The sequence below is a fragment of the Haliaeetus leucocephalus genome, unplaced genomic scaffold, assembly GCF_000737465.1.
Source record: "Haliaeetus leucocephalus isolate CR32 unplaced genomic scaffold, Haliaeetus_leucocephalus-4.0 Scaffold173, whole genome shotgun sequence".
In the NCBI taxonomy this organism is placed as follows: Eukaryota; Metazoa; Chordata; class Aves; order Accipitriformes; family Accipitridae; genus Haliaeetus; species Haliaeetus leucocephalus.
This window is the reverse complement of record NW_010972609.1, coordinates 720,376-732,442: the sequence shown is the minus strand read 5'-3', so window position 1 is coordinate 732,442 and position 12,067 is coordinate 720,376. Positions and strand designations below refer to the sequence as shown.

Sequence of the window (12,067 nt, the reverse complement as noted above, 5' to 3'; positions counted from 1 at the left end):
GATGTTTAACAGGACTTGTCCTGTGAATGAGGTTCAGAGAATTGCCTCTTTTTTTGGCTGAAACTCACTCACATTTTACCCTGAACAGTTTGCCACCCTATGGCCATAGTAGCAAGATCTATGGCAAAAATCATGGGATTTACGAAGTTATAATTTACTATTATCTAATCAGACCACGCAGAATTCAAAGAATGCAGCACATCTGTTGGACAAGGAGACTGTATTGAATGAGGCTTTAATACTGGCTTTTCACAAGACCACTTTTAACCCCTGAATTGCAATCCTTTAGCTGCAATGAGAAGAATTTTGCAAACAGTGAACACTCATGAAATAGAACATGACAGAAAAAAATAAAGTGGTTATTTAATCTGCTTATGGCTATAATATGGACATCAGTGATCAAATCTCTGAAATAAACTGCTAGAAAAGCTAGGACTTGAAACCTTCTCTGGACCCTGGTCCTTTTTTTTTGGATTTGTGTTATAGTGGAGTAAGTCTATTAACTGCAAATTATTAGTGGTTGATGTACCACCATACAAGCAATACCAAAATTAATTAAATACTAGTCTCATGCCCCAGTTTCCTGCTATGCTGTGTTTCAGTGTGATCTGGCCCTGCTCCATGTTCACCCAGTGCCGTAATAGCTCTGCCCAGTTTACCCCTCAGCTGCACAGCCTCTGCATAAGCAACAGAGAGGGGGGAAATTCTAGTGTCTATGTGTGACTGTTTTACACATACACATCCTTTCTTCCCTTACTGCTTTCCAGGAGGCAGCCAGAAGAAATCTGTGCACTCTGAAGGAGGGCACAGAGGGAACTAGATGGGAAGAAAAAAGAAAAAAAAAAAAAGAAAAAAGAAAAAAAAAGCTTCACTGGGAAAGAAAGACCCTGTCTTTGGAGAAAGCAAAGGCTGCTTATTCAGCAACTGCTACCCTACTATTGCAAACCTAATCAGAGACCCAAAAGCTTCATCTAGAACTTTACATTTCTTTATTAAATCACAGAATAAGATACATCTCCTGTGTCCTCAGTAGAGGAAAACTCCAAAATCAAATCTCCCAGAGGGGCTGATTCTTTGCAGCCTTTTGGGGATAACACATGGAACAGCTCCACCAAACAAGTGAACGCCAGCACTTCTGTGAGCAAGGGTTCAAGTTCAGACTTGCTGATCACTATTTCCCAAATGCAATTCAGGTGCATGGAGAAACCTCAAATATAGCTTATTGTATAGTTTGTATCAGAATACAAATGTTTCAGATATTAGATCTAAAAATACCTCAAGCGAAGGAACTCCTTTATTCACTGGCTGTGGGTATTCCCTAAGAAGTCGTTCCTCATCCAAAAACTTCCCATCTCTACCATTGCTTGCAGGCTGGAACAGTCCATAATTCAGGACATCCTTCAAACTTTGATTCAAAGTGCACAAAATTCGTTGCTTTGCAACCCACACTGAAGCTTCTGGGTTAAATCTAATGCATTTCTGCAAAGATAAATTATTAAAAAAAAAATCTAATTAATGGAAAAAACATTTAAACAGTATATTACATTCTAAAATTTTAGAATGTCATAAATATATACAAACATACACACTAAACCTACAAATTCCATGACAAAACATACATCAACAGAATTATATTTCAGACATGTATTCCTCTATAACTAATGCACAAGTACTGTGAAAACACAGGATGTTTCAAGTCTTTCCACAAACATCAGAGACCACATCCTTCTTCAGAGAAAGAACACCTTCATGGCAAACCTGTCTGAAAAGCCAAGTGAAAGGGATGTTACAAGATGTTTAACTATCCACTTGATTCTAGGCTGTCCTGACAGTCAGTGTGATCCGCAACAATTTCACAAAAAAACAGAATTCAGGCAAGAATTCTACTTCATTTTAAGCTACATTTATCTTAGGATAAGTTTATGGAAGAAACTATACGATGTGAAGCAGCAGAAGACTTGAAAACCTTGAAAATACTTCCCAGTTCTGTGCTTCTTACCAAGCTGGAATTTAGGAATTTAAGAAATTTAGGAATTTTGCAATTGTAGCTTGCATTGCAGTTATTGGTTACGAGCTGCCAGCAGATGGCAATGTCTGGAAACCAATTTGTTGCCTCTGATGCACCGCACCTTATGAATGTAGGGTGCTGCCAACACACCCCATCCTGGGCCATGAGAAGGGCTCGTACCAAGCTGCCGTGGCAGAGCTACAGCACAGGAGACCCTGCTGTGTCCACTCAGGGGACGTCCCTGTCCCCTCATGATTCGACACAGGGTGCAGGGGTTGCATGTGGGCCAAAGAAAAACGTTGAAGTATATATCCTTTTTTATCAGTACATTTCCATGAATGTAGCTGTAATTCTGGCTACGGTAATAATGTCAGTAACCGCTCTTCAGGCCCTTTCTGAAGAACTCTGCTACATTGCGTGTTATAATTGTACATAAAGATAAGAAAACAGAAGAGCAAGTAAAAATAGGACTGATGTTTTATGAAGAGAGAGAATTGTTTCCTTTACCCACAGCTGCTTCTGCAGTGCTCACCTCTGCAGTATCTGTTGGCATCTTTTTAAAGTCCTGAGGCCATCCATAAGAAAACAGTTGGAGTTTGTCTTTTTAGAACTAAACATATTTATCCTGGCAAGCTCTGCACACGTCTGAAAGTAATCTCTGATCCCATATACACAAATCAAATAACAAATTCATTTGAATATTTCAATTCTGAATTTTGAAGAGCAAATTCAAAGGCAGAAGTCACAATATTTTATATGTTCACAGTGTCTTTTTCTTGACTGCTTAAATATTACATAGCAAATATTTTCAACAGTGAAAAGCACAAGACCACATGAGGAACTTTCAATTTATAACCATTTTTAACTGAGCAAACACTACAGCTGCTTTACCAGAGCAGAGATGACTAGCTGGTTTTGAGTATCACGACAAACTGAAGTTGAGGAGTTTGGCTCTGTTTCTGTGAATTAATCCTCAGATATGAGGCCTATCAATAGACACTGATACTGAGATGTCCTCTATTCATCGTTCCTGGCTAGCCGTGCCACTGAAGGTGCCGTGATAGCGTCTGACAGGGGTTTGCCCAAGGAAGCAAAGCAGGCTTGTGAACATTGGATGCTGTTCAGCTCCACTGCACCTGGGCATGACTTATTAAAAATTACCACTGGTCTTTCATCAGTTCCTGCACAAACTGCACTTTTCCAGATATGGCTCAAGTACTGATGTTAAGACATTTTAGGGTATGTAAGGGAAGGGGGATGAAACTTTCATTGCAATGTGCTCAGGTGATGCTTTGGCCTACGAAATAACAGATAGCTTTAATCCTTTACAATCTTAAATATAAAAATGTCATCAAATGAGATATTAGATTTTGCCACAGATAAAATTGGTTAGGAAGCAGTTTTCATTCCCCTTACTTATTTTACATTTCAAGGTGTTTTGTGAAAAGTTGGGGGGGTTTAAATGGTAGCAGGAAGGAGAGAGGGAGACAGAAAGAACATTGTAAACAGTATTTTCATTCCCAAACAGCCCGGTCATTAAGATACTGACTTAGCAGCAAGGGCAATCCGTTTTAAATCCCTGTGTTCCTTCAGGTCTGAACCTCACTTGCCCCATGACTCTTACATGGATTCAAACTTCAATACAAAGTTCAGATTCAAACATCAGCAGTTTTCAGCAACTCTAAAAATTGTCTGTTACAATATATGTTATGAGCTTAACTTCTACATGTTGTATCACTATGCAGTGACATGTCATTATCCACACATCCTGAAAGATTATAAGAAATGCTATTAAAATGGGAAGAAGCAAAGATAATTTTGAAATTACATGTATTTTTTTTCCAGGAAAGTCTTTCTTACATTAAATTCTTACATGAAACAAATAACTTTTGGACTTGTATGACACTGCTTTGATTTTAACAATACAAAACACTAACTTCTGACTGCAGTTTAATTAAGCCTGCTTTTTTTTAATGCACCTTGGGAATTCAACATGTTCAACTTTGTTCAGTCTATTCTTGTGTTCTATCTGTTCTTGATTTCATGCTAATATTGCATATAACGGTGTGTATTTCTAATTCTCAGAGATTTGCTAAACTGGTGAAATTAAAAATAATTTCAAATTTCTTCAGAATAGATTTCAATGGAAAATCAATCTTTTATGCACATTGCATCAGTAATGCACAATATTTATGTTCTGAAATACTTTGCTTTCCACAGGTCTGACATTGGCATGTTTATATAATGCGTGAGGACAGGACATAACAGTTTAACCACATTCACTGGACTGAAATAGCAGTGAGGAATTCTTCTTGTGCAGTAGCTTGAAGCCTTGCTTTAAATGCATTATCTGATAACTATACTAGCACTGTATTTCTACCACACTAGCTACAATATTTTATGGACTCCCTAATGGCAGAATAAATACAGAAACACTTTGAAACTAGTAATTTCACAAACTAATTTATTCACACCCCTAGCTTTTCTAGTGATTCACAAGAAAAAAAAATGCACTCATTTTAATACATGTGGATCCCGTTAGTAATTTATAATGAATTAAGATCAGTGACGTAAAAAGCAGATCAATAACTGAACAACTGTTTCCTACAAAATTTCTCAGACTCGGATAAGTGAAACTAGTGAGAAAAGTGATTATTTATGCTTCCCATGAAGCCAGGCAGGATAGAGACGGAGGCTGTTAGCACTCTCTCAGAGGCAGCTGCTGAACAAGAAGATGAGAAGGACCGCTCAAATGCTGCCTAAGGTGTATTTTAGATCAGCCTGCCCCTGGAACACCTCCCCTGTGCCGCTTCTCTGTCCATCTGGCAGCCCTCCCAGGACAGAGACCACCACAGTCATCATCTCCATCATGTAGACGAGTTGTTACCTACTACCACACTTTCTACCCTGAGAAAATGGTAGTTGAATCACAGCAGAATCTATACACTGATTGCTTCAGTTATGAAATAAATAAGAATTCATTAGATACGCATGGTGTGGTGACCACAAGGAAACGAGACAGTAGCTGAGTCAATAAAGCTGGCCAACTTTTTCTAATCTTCAACAGCTTATTATAAAAAAAAAATAATCAAAGAATAGGGATAGTTTAGTGGCAAAGAACTACAGAAACACACATGAAACATAAAGATATTTTGCACTGACAGATGTGGGATCTATTCTTTCCACCCTTTTTGTTGCATCCCAAGACCAGATAAAATGTAATAGTTTGTCTTGAAGGCTAGCTACATACACTGCAAAAATTGCAACAGTTCTTCCAAATAAGAACCAACAAAGAAGCCCTGAGTGGCTCAAAAACACTGTCAAAACCACACTAGACCACTCAAAATCCAAGTCTAGCACCAAGACAGCACTTCAACATGGGGTGCTGAAATGCGAGACCTGTTTTTTTGATATTAAAGCTCTTTGGATCATGAGAGACATGGTCAATTATAATCTTGCATTCCTGCTCGCTGGTGAGAGTAAGTCACTAAGCACAACAGAAGGACTGGAAGCAAGGGAAAAATATAGCTCAACCACTCCATCTAAAGGGAAGATATTAACTCAGTGAGAATAACATTCATGATACAGAATATCTGAGGAATAACATTTATCTGTTCAAAATCTGTCAACCAACACATCTTTTTCATCAGACTCATGAAGATGTCAATCACACAGAACTGTGCTGCGACAGAGGAACCATGACAAATGGTTTGTACAGCTGCCTCCAAAATGTGATTGTCACAATATCAAAATACAAGTTATTCCTTTCAATAGAAGACGTGGCTATTAAAGATGTGACAACCAAAAAGTGGAAAATGCAAATGAGAGTTAGGCATCAAGAAAAAAATGGAGCAAGCTGCTCATTTTGATTTGTGCTTGGTGTTCAACTTAATTCTTGGAGGTACTGCTTTCCTTCATCAAAATGGATTCAGAAAACACAGAATTCATGAGATGAAAGTTCAAAAAAAACCAGCCTGGCCACACCATCATCAGCTGGCAAGTCAGATCACCTGTCCAGATCAAGGGCATAAGAACAGATGTCAGGAGCACCCACAAAGTTCCCATCATCAAACTGAAGATAAAAAAAAGGAAGATCAACTATAAACAGAAAGCAGCAATCAACAAGCAGTCACAAAACAAGATACAGAAGAATACTTGTGAGAAGTTGCAAAGGAAAACCTGGAATAGATCTGAGGCAGCAGAGAGAAGTACAGACTGGAAACAAGTGAAAATGGAGGTATCCTAAGCGAAAATGTGACTCAAGCCACAGTTGTGACAACTGGGTTCCTACCTTCATAAGATAAAAATTGTACAAACTAAACAAGTGTTTTATCTAAGAAGGAAAAGCACTAAAGGAAAAGATTCTTAATCCTAAAGGCCAATGAATTCTGGAAAAAATAAAGAAAGGATACAAGAGTATAAAAAGCAGAAGCAGAAAACCAAAAAGTAGCTACAACTTAAGCTGTTGCTTTACCAAACTGCCACTTACCAAACAACATTTTGCATGGGAAGTCCAATATAAAACAAACAGGAGAGGGGGGAGTCAGTAAATGTTCATTACTGAAGTGGAGCAGCAAAACAAATGGGCAGAAAGCATTTCAAAGTAGTCTTCAGCAGACCCAATCCCATCTCAGCATCAGAATTTAATAAAACATATGAATCTGAGCATTTTGATTTTAAACATAACCCAGAGGGAGCGCTTAAGTATAGGATAAAACAAAAGAGCAGAACAACCACCATGTGTTGATAATAAAATGATGAAAACATTCCTTAAAACGATTGGCTAACAGATCTGTTCTTGAAGTCTGAGAAAAAGAGCAATTCTAAGCACAAAACATCAGACGTCATTGTCAGAATATCACGCAAAGGAGATTTTCTTGACAACAGCTACTAGAGAAGAACCAGACTGCTTCCAGTTATAGGCAGAATCACTTGTGATATGTTCCTACATGGGCCGATAAAGGAAATGAATACAAGAGGACTTACCCTGGATTCAGACCAAAAAGGTCCAAGGAGAGGTCAGATATGCCAGGCACCATAGAGGAAAGTGCAGACATGTTAGTTCACCCAGTTTTCCATGTCCAAAAGACATTCAACGCCATGCACAGACACGGTTGCCTTTAGGCACAAGGTAGGCAGTCGCCTCGGGCAGCAAACTGCTGGGGGCTGCTGACTGCCAACTTTGCTTACCCAGGAGGAAAGGTGCAGATCTGTCACCAATCAGTGCTGCTGACAGCCTGACACTGAACTTCGCTGCCCTGGGGATGAAGCACCCTCACGTTAAGAGCAAACACAATTGAATATTGCCTAAGCTGCCAAGAAACCCTGCGCCACTATTGCAAAGAGAGGAGGAACCAGTCAGCTACTGTCATTTCCATTTCAATAGCAAGTAGTACAGGCCACGTCAAGCTAGAGCCCTCTGGGCTGGATGCACTGCAAATAAGCTTCTGGTCAAAAGAGATTACACCTGTGTCCTGCCACCAAAAAGGATCTATTAAAGCTGAGCCTCCCGGCTTATTAAATCAGGAAATTAAATGCTGGATAATATAGCTTTTTCACACACTCTCCTATGCACATATGTTTGTGAATATGGAGGGCTTTTTACGCTCTCCATTCCTTCAGTAATTTTACTGAGCTCAGGAAATCTTCCAGTCACTCATTTAAATATTCTCCACCCTCCTGTGCTAGGGATGACACTTGAATACAGATGATGCACAAAAGCAGTAAGAAATCACTCTTTCTAGAAAGAAAAGATGAAGAAAAGGTCATCTACTTATGATGCTTGGCGCTTGAACTCGTATGTGCAATGAAATAAAGGCGATTTACACGACAGTCACTGCCGATGAGCAAACTTTAATTCCTAGTGAGTTTAGCTAGGGGTTTAAAGCTTCCCAGTGGGTTGAATTTTATCTAAAACCCTAAACTTGCCTTCTTTTAAACAAACATATTCTTAATCATACTTTCTAAAAACCAATACAGAATAAAAACATAAAACTAAGTGATATCATTTCATGTTCCTTTGATTAAACAGACTAATTTTAAACACCTCTGATTTTAGATTAATTAAAATTACACAGCAAACGGGGTGTATGTTGGATTTGGCTTGTAGCTACAACATGGCTCGTGAACTATGATCTTCTCCAAACTTTGCTACATTACTTTTAAGCTATCAGTCTTCCTATTTGCAAACCTGAATCCAGATTTCACTTTTCTGTACAAGAGCTTGTGGGCTGATAAATTAAATCAGAAATAGATCATCTGCTTTAGAACTGTTTAAAAAAATGAGTTACTTTTCATTAAGAGTTTATTGAAAAGGAAAAAATGCAAAACATAAAGCAATAAAAATGAACAAATGAAAAAAACTGAAAATACTTTTTGGTTTATTCCATTTCCTGCACAAAATGAATTTTTAAAAAATAATTGTTTCAATAGTGTCAATAAATAACTTATTTTTGGTCTAAAAAATAGAGTAATTATATAAGAGGGCTTCAGGAGGCTAACATCTCTGTTTTTAACAGCAGAGTAAGCCTAGCAAGTAAAGCTAATCTTTCCATTTTACTGGATCTATTCACTGAGCACTGAACACAGCCAAACATACAGCAAGCTGGTAGGCTCATCAATAAAATCCTAACCACGTCCAGTCAGAGCTTGTCTTGACAGAGGACTTTACTACATGCAAAATCTTTTTTAATTTAAGATGTACAACAGTGGGTTTCAGTATTTCAATCAATATTGAAATAAAAGACCCAGGGTGATCACTGCTTCAGCCAAGATTTAATAAAAATCCCGTGTGTGGCTCACAGAAGCCTCAGTCCTGCTTTGCCCTCTGAAGCCTTCCCATCCCACACCACTGCCTCTTCATAGAGGTTAATCTCACACCACAGAAACTAATGGAGTGGTACTGTAATTCTAGCAGCTAAAAGATTTTTTTAAGTACAAAAATGTAAGAGATAATGCTCCCAACTCCAACACAGATTTCTCCGAGTTTCTGCAGCACTGTGTAGATTGGGCTTTAAAAAAAGAGCTCTAGAACCACACCTGAGGCCACACTGTCAAAACAGCTCTTCCCTGTCAGCCTGTAGACAGGCAATCTCTGCCATTCTAAAAATGAACTTTAATTAAAAAGAAAGGAATAATTTCATCTGAGATAGATCTTCAATGGCAGCACAGTATGATGTAGATCTTAAATGTCAGCACAGAGTGATGTATGTAGCACACATCCACAAAAAGAATGTGGTTTTATAATCATCTTCGAAATGAAAAAAGTCTGATGCCTACCATCAATTGAAAATCCTGACAACAGCATTCAAGGAGGCCTAGGGTAATTTAGATAATTAATCACAAACTTGGGCAAGTTGTGGTTCTAGATAGAATCAGTAAGTAACTCCCAAGACCTTCTCCAGGATGAGACTGTTATTCCTATCATAGCACTCATGGAGGACAATGATTTTTTTACTTACAAAATTACAAGAGCAAACTTTTCCAACTTTACACTCCTAACATTCCAGACACTGAATTTTACACATTCAACCATAAAAGAAACACAATTTAACAGTTCCTTGTGAGAAAGAGTGAGGAATTTGGACTGTAGATTTCTAATGCGTAAGGAACATCCAAGATTTATTTTTAATTAAAAAAATAACTTTTATTCTCATTTACTCAATTAATCAGACATTTTTTAACAAATGAAAAGGCTGTTCAATTCTTTCTGTAAGATGTGAGCAATTAAATCTTTTGTGGAAAAGTCCTTGTTTTCGTCCAATAGACTTAGGGATGTGAGATAGAGCCGACTCAAGGAAAATAAGAAAAGGTTCATTTTATCCTCACTGATATGTTTCCAGTATAAGCAGTAAGGAAGTGGGAGAGAATAAAATAGTGATTTCACATAGTTGTAAAAACTGTGGAACAGTTTGATGCCACACTTCATTCTTCCTCTAAACTGACTGTGTTGATTTCTCTGGGTGGAAGCCTGAGAAACAACACCGTGTAGTAAAGGCATAGCAGCAAAGGAGGAAGGAAAGATTTATTTGTGCTTCTCTCTCCTCATCTTTATGCTCTAAAAGCCACCAGCTATCTAACAAGAGTATCTTTTTGTGGGAGGATGACAGAGAAAGGCAATGAACATGGTAAAGAGAGAGAACTTGATGACCTCCTGCTAGACCCCAGTCTAGTGTCTATCACAAACTATCTCATGAAAAGAGAAACTAGAGAAGACAGTGGGGTTATATATATATATATATATATATATATGAGGCTTTCCTAGAGATAACATGTGATTTGGGGGTTCAACCCTCATCTTCTAATGAGATTTTAGATTCCTAATTCTCTTCCTTCTACCCAAATGCCTCTGAATGCAGATCAGACAGGTATTTTGCTTTATGCTCACAGCTTTCACCAAGTTAACATACTAAATACACTCTCTTGAACGGGATGGTGCCTTTAGTTCAGGCAATCAGTCAGATATACTACTGGGGTACAAAATGTAGACATTAAAAGAAAACACAACATAAATTTTGCCTGTAACATGTCAAAAAATTGTAAGAAAATAGAACAGATCTACTGCAGTCTGAAGCCAGCAAAGCTAATAATTTAAACTTTTTTTTTAATTGTAATGCAATATGCCTTACCGTTTGCTGCAGATCAGGTATTATAATTCGAATCACTAATGTGTTGCTCTGACTGTCTTCCATTCTGCTGCTTGGCTTTTCTGCAGTTGCTCTAATTGTGTCATAAATAGTTTCTTCTTTGGAGCTGTCTGATTCAGATTCAACAGAATAGTCGGAAAAGCTTTGTGCCATTTCATCTTCACTTGATGTTGGGCTACGAGGCATGTTCAAGTTTTTTATCCTGCCAATACAAAGGAGAAAGAGAAAAAGATAAGTTATAGTTAACGTCTTAAAAATGAATCAGCTACCAGTTTTGTTTTCTTGGAAGTAACACGCATTTAACAACAAAGTTTTACGTTTTATCCTCCTTTTACTTCCTTCTGTAATTTACATGGGTAGGCACAGTATAATGGAAATAAATCTGGCTACCAATTTACTACAGCAGAGGAAGAAGGACAGGAGAAAGAAGAAAGAGTACTAAAAGGGAAGATGACCGCTCTTCCCAGGCATACCCAACCTCCCAAAGGATCCAGAAAAACTCAGCATAATTACCAGGTTCTCTGCTAAATAGCACTGTTGTAAACTGTACTTAGAACTAGATCTGGCTTTGAAGCCTACTTCTCCCAGTGCAAAAAGACATTTCAGAAAATTAATTTAGGTGCTAAACTAACGTCATCCTGTACATCAAGAAACTGTACAGGTAAGGCTTCAATAAAAGACAGTATTTTCGAATAGCAGAATCAACCAAAAAATGAAATACTACAGGGAGCCAGACACATGCAAATGCTGCTCTGTGGTTTGTGGCTCATACAACACCCTTTAATATCAACACTACCAAAATCTTTTTGTTGTACATCCTCAAACACAGATTTTAGAAACATTTTTAATCTGTGGTATAGATTAGGATAAAACGAAGGTAATATTTATTCCAAAGTAAGGACATTTGTATTCAGAGGTCTCACAGTAAGAACAGCAGAACATTTTCCTTCCCAGTTTTTCCAACTACAGCAGGAAAAGACTTCTTTTATCCCACCAACTAAAAGCTTCTCCAGGAAATGAAAATTATTATTCTATGGAAAAATGGGGAAAAAATTTATACTGGAAAAAATTGAAAATACCACCATAAACTTTGCAGTGCTTTGTAACCATATACATTTTCAGTTTTCAGAGGCCAGAAAAATGTAAACATTATTTTTCATATTTTCCATGAGAAACCTCCCAAGACAACTTCTTTGCTTTTTAATAAAAAAGATCCTCAGTTAAAAGGAAAAAAACCAAACAACCAATTCCACTGTCAGTCCCCATTAAAAAAAGACATTAAAGCAAAAGTAAAGCACAGAAGAGTGAACTGACTTTACCAACGTCACTCATATACCAAGCAACCATACTGAGATATCCAAATATATGTTTTCTATAATGGTCTCACAGTTGGATCCCCCAAAGTAAATACAGT

The 12,067-nt window shown here is 37.7% G+C and overlaps 1 protein-coding gene across 1 annotated transcript in view; it reads right to left on the bottom strand.

The window, feature by feature from the left end:
- SHANK2 (SH3 and multiple ankyrin repeat domains 2) overlaps positions 1 to 10,839 on the bottom strand; it is a 314,299-nt gene extending 303,460 nt beyond the window's left edge. The window contains exons 1-2 of the mRNA XM_010563678.1: positions 10,636 to 10,839; positions 1,276 to 1,479 (exon numbers count right to left, since the gene is read on the bottom strand). Of these exons, the coding sequence (XP_010561980.1) occupies positions 1,276 to 1,479; positions 10,636 to 10,839 (408 nt within the window). The remainder of the gene's footprint in view (positions 1 to 1,275; positions 1,480 to 10,635) is intronic.
- Between the last annotated feature and the right edge of the window lie 1,228 nt (positions 10,840 to 12,067).